This window comes from Macaca thibetana, chromosome 1, assembly GCF_024542745.1.
Source record: "Macaca thibetana thibetana isolate TM-01 chromosome 1, ASM2454274v1, whole genome shotgun sequence".
NCBI lineage: Eukaryota > Metazoa > Chordata > Mammalia > Primates > Cercopithecidae > Macaca > Macaca thibetana.
The window spans coordinates 91,515,788-91,529,626 of NC_065578.1; the positions used below are offsets into that span (position 1 = coordinate 91,515,788).

A 13,839-nucleotide genomic window follows, 5' to 3' on the forward strand; every position below is an offset into this window, starting at 1 on the left:
CTCTGAGTGCTCATCCTTCCCTCCCCATTAACCCCCAGCAACCACTGACCTTTTTACTGTCTCTGTAGTTTTGTTTTTTCCAGGGTGTAATATAGTTGCAATCATATAGTATTTTCAGATTGGCTTCTTCCACTTAGTAATATGCATTTAAGATTCCCCCATGTCTTTTCATGGCTTGATAGCGCATTTCTTTTTAGAGCTGAATATTTCATTGCACAAATGTACTACAGTTTATTTATCCATTCATCTAGTAAAGGACAACATGGTTACTTCCAAGTTTGGGCAGTTATGAAGAAAGCTGCTATAAACATTCATGTTTAAGTTTTTGTATAGAAAGGTGTTTTTAAGGAAAAAAATAGACTCTGACTAGAGCTTATTTGTAGCCTCAGTACCAGCAGAAGTTAATTTCACATAAAGGGTTAAATATAGAAAATAAATTTTGAATTTATCAGATTTTGAGTTGTATGTGTTCTGCAGTTTAGGTATATAAATTGGATTATCTTTATGAACCAAATATTTTTAGCCTCTGTAAATTGAAAAAGAATAAATGTTGTGTTTTCCATCAATTTTAGCCTGTTCCCAGAACATTGACGTCTGTACTAGAATGCCTGATTATTGCTCATTCAGTTGGAGTGGAAAGTCTTTTTGCTGACTGCATGAAGTAAGTTATGTTAAGTAGTGCTAATACTATTAATTTAGGGATTTTGTTTTTCTATTCTTCTAATTTTGTGGGGAACTTTAGAGTTGGCCTGTTTTCTTGGACACAATGTAAGTAAGTAGCTTAGTGCTGTACTAGTTTCACCACTAAATAGAGTAATAATGTAGATATTACTGAAGATACTTAGGATCATTTTATCTTAGCTGAGCCACGGTTAATTATGTTAAAATCTCTGCACATGGGTTTAAAATACTTGTTTACAGGAAAGAGAATATAAAGTCCATTTTAGAGTTCATAAAATCAATAGTATTAATCAGGTCATATATATATGTACAGTTATGTAATTGAAACCAAAATATTGACTATTATAATGAAAAACATTTTAATTTCTTTAACTTGGTATTCTTTGATTTTAACAGGTGGATTGTAAAGCATTTTGCAAGGTTTTGGTCTGAGAGAAGCTTTGCAAATATACCTCCTGAGATTCAGAAAAGTTGTCTTAATATGTTGATTCAGTCCTTAGTAAGTATAACCTGAATACTCTTTTGTGTGTGTGCCATTAAAAAGTTTATTCAGTTTTGTATAGTACTTTCAGTGATTGAAATATAAATGTAAAATATTATAAAAGCAAGAAGCGTGAACCAATTCAGATAACCTAATCCTAAGATTCAGTTCCTTTGAAACCACTCTCCATACCCAGCTCATCTGTCAGGGTTCAAACTGAGAAGCAGAACCACCAGGATGTGTATATTGATTCATGAACAAAGCAGATATGGTGCCACAGAGAAAGGCTTATGCATTGGTTCAGTAATATCGACCCACTCACCCAGGTGGATCTGGGTACAACAGTGAAACTCTCAGTGGTACCATTCTTCAAGGGAATCAGCCATCTACCTGGTGGCAGGTTGATTACATTGGATCAGTTCCATCCTGTAAAAGGCAGTGCTTTGTTCTCACTGGAAAAAACATTGCTCTGGATAGCGATTTGCCTCCCTTGCTCATAATGTTTCTGCTGAAACCACTATCCATGAACTTACAGAATGCCTTATCCATTACCATGATATTCCACACAGCATCACTTCTGAATAAGGAACTCACTTACCAGCTAATGAAGTATGGAAATTGGTTGGGCCTTGCTCGTGGAATTCACTGGTCTTAGAAAGATCCCAGTCATCCTGAAGCAGCTGGGTTGATAGTAGGTAGGAAAGGCCTTTGAAAACTCAGTTACAGTGCCAGCTAGGTGGCAATGCCCTGTGGGGCTGGGGCAGTATCCTCCAGGATGCAATACATGCTCTAAATCAGATTTTGATTTATGCTGCTATTTCTCCTCTAGCGAGGATTCACGGGCCTAAAAACCACAGTTTGGAAATAGGTGTGGCACCACACACAATTACTCCTAGTGATTCAGTAGCAAAATTTTTGCTTCCTATCCTCCCAACTTTAGGCTCTGCTGATTTATAAGTCTTAATCCCCAAAAGAAGAATGCTTCCATGTGGGGACACAAGTAATGATTCTGTTGAACTGGAAGTTGAGACTGCCCTCCTATGGCCACTGTAAACCCACAGGCAAAGAAGGGGAATTATTGATAGATTGAGCCTATCAAGAGGAAATTGAGTTGCTACTACACAGTGTGGGTAATGTAGAGTACGTCTGGAATGCAGTACTCATAGGTTCTATGAGTAAAATCAATAGAAAGCTATAAGAACCCAAGTTAGGCAGTGCTGATGATGGCCCCGATTTTTTGAGAATGAAGTTTGGGCCACCCTTCCAGATAAGAAACTATGAATAGTGAAGTACTTGCTGAGGGCAAAGGGAATATGGAGTGGTTAGTAGAAAAAGATATGTAAAAATAACAGCTACAGCTATGTGAGGAATTACAGAAGTGAACACTGCAGTACTGATACAAACGTTCATATTCCTTCTTAATATATGTTTGTCTATATATTAATCAAATATTTTTGTTTCTCCTACTGTCTCATTCCGCATCATCTAATATAAGACATGTTAATAATAGTTAACTTTGTATCTACATATTTAAGTTACAAAATATCAAAGAAAACTGTGAATCAGATTGAAGGAGAATGAACATCCCCTGAAAACAAAAAAAAGGAACTCATATCCTGTCTTTTAGAAGGAAGGGGTTAGGATGTTTGTTCTGTGGAGGGATAGTTGTATCATGTTAGGTGGAAGCATGACTGTTATTTTCTCCATTTGAGAACTAAGTATGGTTTTAAGAGATGTGTATGGTTTTAAGAGATGCCAGGTTGACAAAATGTTGACTGTGTAATATGTTAGTTTCACTAGGGTCAACTACACTTCACAGAATTTCCTTCTTGTATGTTTCTAGTTAGAGTGGCCAAAAGAGACAATTTTGTGTGAAATTTGGAGGATGAGAGTGAAACAGCAGCTGTTTTTGGCTTTTATACTAGGAAGGTTGGAACACTACTGCAGTGTTCATTTACGCTAGGAAAGTTATTTACTGGCTCACTGCAGTCAGGTCTGTAACTGTTCTTCCTTGCCCTATATCCTCCTTCAGCTTCTCTTACCCCGTGCCAGTATATGTCTAGCTCCATAATGAAAGGCACCAGCATCTCCTGCAGGATACCCATTGCATCCAGGTTGGAGGCAGTAAGACTGATGTGAGTCCATCCTTGTCAACCAGCTGATGCTCTTGGGTGTCAGTTTGTTCTCACTCTCCCCAACATTACATCTTTCCTCTTCTCAACTGCCTGCCCTGTGGAATTCAAACTACACCATCAGATACAAAGGCTGTTTAAGCAGCTCCTACAATTGTGTAAGGTCAACTCCCTGTAACAAATTTCTTTATTCAATAAGTCTGCACTTGATGTCATTGATGGGTCCTTGGAATCTTAGAATCTTGGAATCTAATTTAACTTTAAGCAAAACAATGTATAGCAAAACTAATTTTACTGTATATAGACTAATGGATATGAACAAGAGTTAAGTTCCTATGGCATAGTTCTGGTCACAAAAAGATCATCAGCCTTCTAGTAAAGACCTAAGACACTTCTTATATTGAACATTGAAGTAAATGTGAGCTATACATACATTTCAGAAATATTAATAAAAACAAGGTAATTATTTACCCAGTTTTTGGTGAATCCGTGAGTGGCAGTAGTAGCAATGGTGGGTTAAATCAAGGAATAAATGTTTGCAAAGCAAAAATTGTAAAGAACACCTCCTACTATATGCAGTTCCAAAGCAGTCACAAATATGGCAGGCTCATTGAGTGTTTTTATACTGCATCGTTTATTGTCTTATATTTGTATGATCACCATATGCTTTATGAATTTTTACTTTACAATAATTTGTATTCATTCATTTTCCAACATGCTTTTTCTGGTTTCAGTTGTGGGTGGCTGGAACCTGTCCTTGCAGCTAAAGGCCCAAGGTTGGAACCAAACCTGGACAGGATGCCATTCCAGCGCAGGGTGTACTCACAGCACAGAACACTCACTTATACTGGGACATTGTAGAGACGCCAGTCCAGCTAATGTACACATCTTTGGGATGTGAGAGGAAACTGGAGTGTCCAGAGAAAACCCATGCAGGCATGGTTAAAACATGAAAACTCTACACAGACAATGGCCTGGCCAGGAATCCTTTTTTCCCTTATCAATATTATAATGAAACAACAGTAAACAAAATGACATTATTCACGGACCTCTTATGTATATCTAAATACCTCCTAGTGGTCCCGTGAACCCTGAAGGATAACATCAGACTGGGTTACATAGAAGATACGTCGAAATCTAACTGAGAAAACATGTGTAGGATATCAGCTGTTGAGATACCACTACAAAAAGTAAATGTAAGGCTGGGCGCAGTGGCTCCTGCCTGTAATCCCAGCACTTTAGGAGGACAAGGCAGGTGGATCACCTGAGGTCAGGAGTTTGAGACCAACCTGGCCAACATGGTGAAACCCCATCTCTACTAAAAATACAAAAAATTAACTGGGCGTGGTGGTACATGCCTGCAATCCCACCTACTCGGAAGGCTGAGGCAGGAGAATCACTTGAACCCAGGAGGCAGAGGTTGCAGTAAGCTGGGATCATGCCATTGCACTCCAGCCTAGGCAACAAGAGTGAAACTGTGTCTCAAAAAAAAAAAAAAAAAGTAAATGTAATTCTGTGTTTTAGCTAATGAAGGACTGTGTTGTATTGTTGCTTACTGTTTTACATTAGTTTGTTGGTCAGTGAATAGTTAACAAATTATTGGCCCAGCCATAGTTTAGTTCAATAGAAGAGGCAGGTTCATTTACTAATGTAGTAGTAGTAGTACTGGTATTTTTTTTAATGATTTTTTTTTTCAATAGTTTTTGGGGTACATGCAGTTTTTGGTTACATAGGTGAGTTCTTTAGAGGTGAAGTCTGAGATTTTAGTGTACTTGTCACCTAAACAATGTACACTGTACCCAATATATAATCTTCTATGCCTCACACCTTTTCCAACCTTCTCCCCTCCCTGAATCCCCAAAGTTCATTTTCTCACTGTGTATGTTTTTGCATTCTCATGACTTAGCTCCCACTTATAAGTGAATGGAATAAATACAGTATTTGGTTTTCCATTCGTGAATTATTTAGAATAATGGCCTCCAGCTCCATCCAATGTCTTGCTGCAAAAGACATTATTTCATTCCTTTTTATGACTCAGTAGTATTACATGTAGTACATATGTACCACATTTTCTTTATCTGCTCAGTACCAATATTTAGTGGATTTTTTAGACTTATAGAGCTCCACAAAATACTTTTTTTTGTGAAATTTAGCATAAGACAGGTACTGTTGTCTCTACTTCACATATGAGAATAGAGAAAGAGTTAAGTGCCTTGTTCAAGTTCCCAAGACAATAAAAGACAAAACCTAGTCTTAAAACCAATTGCTACCATTCTAAATATAATACGATAAGTGCTCCATGTGAGCAAAGCTTTTTTTTTTTTAATGTGTGGGACTTGACTTCAAGAAACTCACAAATTTGTGGAAAAATAGGCATTTAAACAACTAAGAAAATACAAGGTAGACCATGATGAGTACAAGCATTAAGTTACATGTCAAATCTTTACCATTGTAGCCTCAGCCTTAGAACAGTGCCTAGCACATGTTAGCACTCAGTATATATTGTCAAATAGGTAAGCAAGTGAATTGTATAACTTAGAATTCAGGTGTATACATAGGATCACACAGGTTAAATCTGACTGAAATAATGAGAGAATTAATTTGAAATGAACCTGGTTAGAGGACAATTTTAAAATAAGTAGGTTAGGGCATTCCTGAAAGACTAAAAATGTGACCAGGGATGTGGAGTCTAGGTAGTGTCAGTATTCTGCTGTAACTAGAATGAGAGAAGATGAGTCTGGGGACAGGCTAAAGATAGATTGGGAGGGATTTTAGCTGAGTATCTTTTTAACGAGTTTGATTTTTTTTTTTTAAACAAGTGGTAGATATATGATTTTAATTGAAGAATAAGCCCATCAAACTATGCCTCTCCCAATGCTATACTCTTTTATTTTAATTTTATGGCTCTAATTAGGTCCTTGTAAACTTTGTGGTGAATACTTAACTTTTTCTTTCAAGACAGATGAAAAGATAAACATCAGAACAGCCAAACATCCAGTTTGATCAATAGCCTCTGGCATCATAGTGATTATTCTCAAAATTTGTCTTTCTTTGTGGATAATCAGGTTTTAAGAAATACTAATTTAACATATTTGTCATATTCTATTATATAAGTAAAATATGTTTAACTTTATTGATGGAAAATAGAGTATTTTAATTTTCTCAAAATTCGAAGTATGTTACCCAGAAAGAGTATTTTAATTTTCTCAAAATTCGAAGTTTGTTACCCACAGACAATGGCCTGACCAGGAATCCTTTTTTCCCTTATCAACATTATAATGAAACAACAGTAAACAAAATGACATTATTCGCGGACCTCTTATGTATATCTAAATACCTCCTAGTGGTCCCGTGAACCCTGAAGGATAACATCAGACTGGGTTACATAGAAGATACGTCGAAATCTAACTGAGAAAACACGTGTAGGATATCAGCTGTTGAGATACCACTACAAAAAGTAAATGTAAGGCTGGGCGCAGTGGCTCCTGCCTGTAATCTCAGCACTTTAGGAGGACAAGGCAGGTGGATCACCTGAGGTCAGGAGTTTGAGACCAACCTGGCCAACATGGTGAAACCCCATCTCTACTAAAAATACAAAAAATTAGCTGGGCGTGGTGGTACATGCCTGTAATCCCTGTAATCTGAAAGAGCAAGCAGTCTTTTTTTTTTTTTTAGTAATAACCCCAGATTGACCTTTTAGAAAATCTTATAATATGTACATGCAATATTAATAGTGTTATTTTTAAACATAGTTCCAAATTGTTATGTTTTCACACATTTGAAACTAACTTAAAAAATGAATTGCATTTTAAAAAATTTCTTGTGTGTTTGCAGATCTCACAAAGCATTACTTCTGACCAATTCTTATTAATGTGGCTTTTACCTGTGGGAAGTAATTTATATATGAATTATATCTGGCAATTCTAGTTCGTTAATATTACTTTCTATATATTTTCTTATTCATCCTTATTTTATTTTGGAAAGAATACTTAACATGGTATCTATGCTGTTAACAAATTTTTAAGCGTACAGTACAGTATTGTCAATTATAGGCACACAGTTGAACATCAGATCTCTCATCTTTCGTAACTGAAACTTAATGCCCAGTGATAGCAACTCCCTATTTTCCCATTCCCCAGCTCCTGGCAACCACCATTCTGTTCTCTGATTCTATGAGTTTGACTTGTAATGGAATCATACAGTATTTGCCTTTTCTGTGACCGGCCTATTTCACTTAGGATAATGTCCTCAACATTCATCCATGTGGTCACATATTACAGAATTTCCTTCTTTTTAAAGAATGAATAATATTCTGCTATATGTATACACCACATTTTCTTTATCCGTTCATCCACTAGTGGACATTTAGGTTGCTTTCACATGTCGACTATTGTAAATAGTGCTGCAGTGAACATGGTAGTGCTAATATTTCTTTGGAATCCTGATTTCAGTTCTTTTGAATGAATGCTGATGTGTTTTGAATGTTTGTCCTCTCCAAGTCTCATGTTGAAATGTAATCTCCAGTGTTGGAGGTGGGGCTTGGGAGGGATTTGAGTCATGGGGGCAGATCCCTTATGAATGGTTTGGTGCCATCCCCATGGTGATGAGTGAGTTCTCACTCTAGTAGTTCAGGTGAGACCTGGTTGTTTAAAAAGGAGCCTGGTATCTCCCCACTCTGTCTCTTACTCCCTCTCTCACCATGTGATGTGCCTGCTCCCGCATTACCTTCCAACATGATTGTAAGCTTCCTGAGGCCGTCATCAGAAGCTGAACAGATGTGGATGCCATGCTTATACAGCCTGCAGGACCATGAGCTAATAAACCTCTTTTCTTTATAAATTGCTCAGCCTGCAGTATTCCTTTCGTAGCGATGCAAATAGGCCAACACAAATACCCAGAAGTAGGATTTTTGGATCATATAGTAGTTCTATTTTTAATTTTTTGAGGAACCTCCATACTGTTCTACATAGCAGCTGCACCATTTTGCATTCCTGCCAGTGGTGTACAAGTGCTCCCTATTCTCCACATCCTCACCAAGACGTGTTATCTTTTATTTTTTTGATAATAGCCATCTGAACAGATGTGCGGTGACATCCCCTTGTGGTTTTAATTTGCCTTTTCCTGATGATTAATGACACAGGACATCTTTTCATATACCTGTTGGCCATTTGTATGTCATCTTTGGAGAAATGTGTATTCAAGTCTTCAGCCAATTTTTAATTGTGTTACCAGATTTTTGCTATTAAATTGTAGGAGTTCTTATATATTTTGGAATTAGCCCCTTATGACATGTATGGTGTGCAGTATTTTTCCCCATTCTGTAGATTTTTTCGATGTCTTGTTTCCTTTGCTGTATGGAGACTTTTTAATTTGATATAGTTTCACTAGTTTATGTTTGCTTTCGTTGCTTGTCCTTTTGGTATCATATCTGTGAAATCATTACCAAGACCAATGTCATGAAGCTTTCTCCTGTGTTTTCTTCTAGGAGTTTTAGAGTTTCAGGTCGTAAGTTAGAAGTCCTAAATCCATTTTGAGTTGATTTTTGTGTATGTTGTACGATAAGGATCAAATTGTATTCTTTTGCTTATGGATATCCAGTTTTCCCAGCACCATTTGTTGAAGAGACTTTCTTGACCCATTGTGTATTCTTGGCACCTTTACTAAAGAGCAGTTGTATGTATGCGGATGTATTTCTGGGCTCTCTGTTCTGTTCCATTGATCTCTATGTCTGTCTTTAGGCCAGTAATCACACTGTTTTAGTTACTACAGCTTTGTTATATATTTTGAAATCAGAAACTCAAAGTCACTCCAACTTTTTCCTTCTTTCTTAAGATTAATTGGGCTATTCGGGGTTTTTCGTGGTTCCATATGAATTTTAGATTTGTGTTTTCTATTTCTATAAAAAAAGCAATCAAAATTTTGATAGAGATTGCATTGTATTCATAGATCACTTTGTGTAGTATGGACTTTTTAGCAACATTAAGTCTTCCAATCCATGAGTACTAGATGTCTTTCTGTTTGTCTTCTTTAATTTCTTTTTAACATTTCTATCTATCTGTTTATTTATGAGACAGGGTCTTGCCCTGTTGCCCAGGCTGGAATGCAGTGGCATGGTCATAGCTCACTGCAACTTTGAACTCCTGGTCTCAAGTGATCCTCCTGCCTCAGCCTCCCAGGTAGCTGGAATTACAGGCACAAGCCACTGTGCCCAGCTGTGCCTTCTTTAATTTCTTTCATCAATGTTTTGTAGTTTTTAGCATACAAGTCTTTCACCTTCTTAGATAAGTTTATTCTTAAGTATTTTACTCTTTGGTGCTATTGCAAATGGGATTTTTTTCTAAGTTCCTTTTCAATCATTACAATTGTTAGTTGAAATGCAACTGATTATTGTATGTTCATTTTTTTATCTTTCATCTTTACTGAATTTATTTTAACAGTTTTTTGGTGGAGTGTTTAGAGTTTTCTATACATAAGATTATGTTATCTGCAAGCAGGGACAATTTTACTTCTTCCTTTACAGTTTGGGTGCCATATTATTTCTTCTTCATACCTGATTGTTCTGGTTAGGACTTCCAGTACTATGTTGTGGAGAGAATAGAAGTGGAGAGAATGAGCATCCTTGCCTTGCTCCAGATATTAACTTAAAGGAAAAGTTTTCTGGGTAAACCTTGGGTATGATGCTAGTGATGGGCTTGTGGCCTCTATTATGTGGAGATAATTTACTTCTATTCCTAACTTGTTGAGAGTTTTCAATCATGAAAAGCAAATTGAATCTTGTCAAATACTGTTTCTGCATTTACCTCAGTCAGTTACCTCAGTCATTTACCAAAGTCGTTTGACTTTTATCCATTCTGTTAATGATGTGGGTTGCATTAATTGATTTACATATGTTGAATCATCCTTGTATCATAGGAATAAATACCACTAGTTCATGGTGAATTATCTTTTTAAGTACTGTTGAATTCAGTTTGCCAGTGCTTTGTTGAGGATTTTAACATCTATGTTCATCAGGGATATTGGCACATAATTTTTCTTTTCTTGTAGTATTCTTATGTGGCTTTGGTGTCAGAGTAATGCTGGCCTTGTAAAATGAGGGAAATATTCCCTCCTCTTCAGTTTTTTGGAAGGGTGTGAGAAGGATTGGTATTAGGTCTTTCCTTTAACTAGCAGAATTCAGTAATGAAGCCATCAGTAGAATTCAGCAATGAAGCCATCAGTTCCTGGACTTTTCTTTGATGGGAGACTTTTTATTACAGCTCAATCTCCTACTCATTATGAGTCTGTTCAGATTTTCTGTTTCTTCATGATTCAACCTTAATAGGTTGTATGTGTCTAGGAATTTATCCATTTCTTCTAGGTTACCTTCTTAATTGGCTTATAATTGTTTATAACAGTCCCTTATGATCATTTTAATTTGTGTGGCATCTATTGTAATGCCTCCTCTTTCATTTTTGATTGTATAATATTTATTTGCATCTTCTCTGCTTTTTTTCTTAGCATGGTTAAAGTTAAAGGATTGTCAATTTTGTTTATCTTTTCAAAAAAGCAACTCTTAGTTTTGTTAATTTTTTAAAAATCGTTTTTCTATCCTCTATTTATTTCTGCTCTAATCTTTATTTTTTCCCTTGGTTTGCTAACTTCAGGCTTAGTTTCTTCTTTTTTTAGTTCCTTGAGGTATAACGTAAAGTTTTCTTTTTTTTTTTTTTCAGATCTTTTTGTTTTTAATGTAGGCATTTATTGCTGTAAACTTTCCTCTTAGTTCTGCTTTTGTTGCATCCCATAAGTTTTGGTGTTTTGTGTTGTTGTTTTTGTTTGTTTCAAGATACCTTCTAATTTATCCTTTGAGTTCTTCTTTGGTCCATTGGTTGTTCAAAAGCGTGTTAATTTCTACAATTTGTGTATTTTTCAGTTTTTCTTCTGCTGTTGATTTCTACTTTCATTCCATTGTGTTCAGAAAAGATGCTTGGTATGATTTCAGTTGTCTTAATTTTGTTAAGACTTATTTTGTGGCTGATTGTGATATATTCTTGAGAACATTTTGTTTATGTTTAAGAAGACGGTATTTTCTGCCCCCGTTGGTTGGAATGTTCCGTATAGCTATGTTAGGTCCATTTGGTTGATAGTGTTTTTGAAGTCCAATATTTCTTTATTGATTTTTCTGTCTGATGTATTCATTATTCTTTTTAGTTAGTTAGTTCAGAGATGGAGTCTCACTTTGTCTCCCAAACTGGAGTTCAGTGGCATGATCATAGCTCACTACAGCCTCAAACTCCTTGGCTTAAGTGATCCTTCTGCCTCAGCCTCCCAAGTAGCTGGAACTACAGGCATGTGCCACCATAGCTTTTTTTCTTGGTAGGGATAGGGTCTTGCTGTATTGCCCAGGTTGGTCTTAAAATCCTGGCTACTTTCTTCTAAAGTGATCCTCCCATCTCAGCCTTCTGAGTTTCTGGGATTACAGGCATGAGCCACTGTGCCCAACATGTTGTATTCACTATTGAAAAGTTGTGTATTGAAAGTTCCTACTATCTTTGTATTGCCATCTCTCTCTCTCTTCAGATCTATTAATACTTGCTTTATATATTTAGGTACTGTGATGCAGGATGCATATATTTATAATTTTTATATCTTCCTATCTTCCTTTTATCATTTCTTTTAGCATATTATTTTATCATTACATAATGTCTGTCTCTTGTGACAAGTTTTGACTTAAAGTCTATTTTGTTGATAAGGTATAGCCACTCTTACTCTTTTTATTACCATTTGTATGGAATATCTTTTTTTATTCCTTCACTTCCAGCCTAAATGTGTTGTTAAATCTCAAGTGAGTCTCTTGTAAACAGTATATCATTGGATCTTGTTTTTGAATCCACTTAGCCACTCTGTCTTTTGATTGGATAGTTTATTTATATTTTAAGTAATTATTGAGAGGAAAGGATTTACTATTGCCATTTTATTATTTTCTGTTGTCCTATAGTTCTTTGGTCCCTCTTTTTATCTCCTGCTGTCTTCCTTTGTGCTTTATTTTCTTAATATTGATATACTAAAAAAATTTTTTTCTCTTTTTTGGTATAACTTCTATATGTATTTTATTTATAATTACCATGGGGCCTACATAAATATCTCATAGATATAACAGTCTATTTTAAGCTCAATCACATACACAGAAATTCTCCACTTTTACTTCTCCCCCCACACATATACTCTGTTACTGATTTCACCATTTATATCTACCTATAGTACATATTTGTTAATATACTTTTTAGTTATAGTTATTTTTAATACATTTATCTTTTAACTTATATGCAAAAATTAAAAGTGATTAATTCAGTTGAAACAAATATACCACTCTGGTGTTGAATGTCAATAATGGGAGAGGCTGTGCGTTGTGTGAGATCAGGGGGCTTATGGGAAATCTCTGTACTTTCCTCTCAGTTTTGCTGTGAACCTAACACCATGCTTAAAAAATGAAAAAAAAGTTTAAGACAGGGTCTCACCCTGTCACCCAAGCTGTAGTGCAGTGGCATGATCACAGCTCACTGCAGCCTTGAGCTCCTGCCTCAGCCTCCCGAGTAGCTGAAACTACAGACACGTGCCATCACACCTGGCTGATTTTTGTAGAAATGGTTTTGCCATGTTGCCCAGGCTTGCCTCAAACTCCTGGGGTCAAGCGATCTGCCTAGATCAGCCTCTGAAAGTGTTGGAATTACAGGCATGAGACACTGTGCCCAGCCAATATCTTTTTTTTTTTTAAGTGATTTATTCACTACCATAAGTGATACAGTACTCATTACTCTTTGTTTGTTTATATGTATTTTTCTTTTCTTTTCTTTTTTTCCTGGAGATAAGGTCTTGCTCTGTCACCTAGGCTGGAGTGCAGTGGCTCACTGCAGTCTCAGCTTCCTAGGCTTAACCAATCCTCTCACCCCACAGCCTCCCAAGTAGCTGGGACTGCAGGTGCATGCCACCACAACCAGCTAATTTTTTGTATTTTTTTGTAGAGACAGGGTTTTGCCGTATTGCTCAGGCTGGTCTCGAACTCCTGAGCTCAAGTGATCTGCCCACCTTGGCCTCCCAAAGTGCCTGGATTACAGGCATGAGCCACCATGCCTGGCCTTATATATTTTTCTTCACCAATGAGTTTTATACTTTCTTATGCTCTCATGTTACTTTTTAATGTACTTTTGTTTCAACTTGAATTCCTATTAGCACTCCTTATAAGTCAGATCAACTGGTGATTAATTTTCTCAGCTTTTGTCTTTTTCTTGCCCTCATTTTTGAAGGACAGTTTTGCCAGGTTTAGTATTCTTGGTCGGAAGGGTTTGTTTTTAAAAAGCACTTTGAATATATCATTGCACTCCCTTATTGCCTGTAAGCTTTCTGCTGGAAAATCTGCCTTTAGTCTTATAAACATTCCCTTGTGCATAAGTTGCTTTTTTCTTGCTGCTTTCAAAATTTGCTTTTACTTTGGCAGTTTGATTATATGTCTCACTGTGGATTTCTTTGGATTCATCTTATTTGGGAGTACTTTGGGCTTCCTGGATCTGG

The 13,839-nt window shown here is 36.4% G+C and overlaps 1 protein-coding gene across 3 annotated transcripts in view; it reads left to right on the forward strand.

Moving 5' to 3' along the window:
* BTBD8 (BTB domain containing 8) overlaps nt 1-13,839 on the forward strand; it is a 98,421-nt gene that overhangs the window by 59,370 nt on the left and 25,212 nt on the right. For all 3 annotated transcript variants that reach the window (XM_050776373.1, XM_050776424.1, XM_050776488.1), the window contains 2 exons: nt 573-661; nt 1,078-1,180. In XM_050776373.1, the coding sequence (XP_050632330.1) occupies nt 573-661; nt 1,078-1,180 (192 nt within the window). The remainder of the gene's footprint in view (nt 1-572; nt 662-1,077; nt 1,181-13,839) is intronic.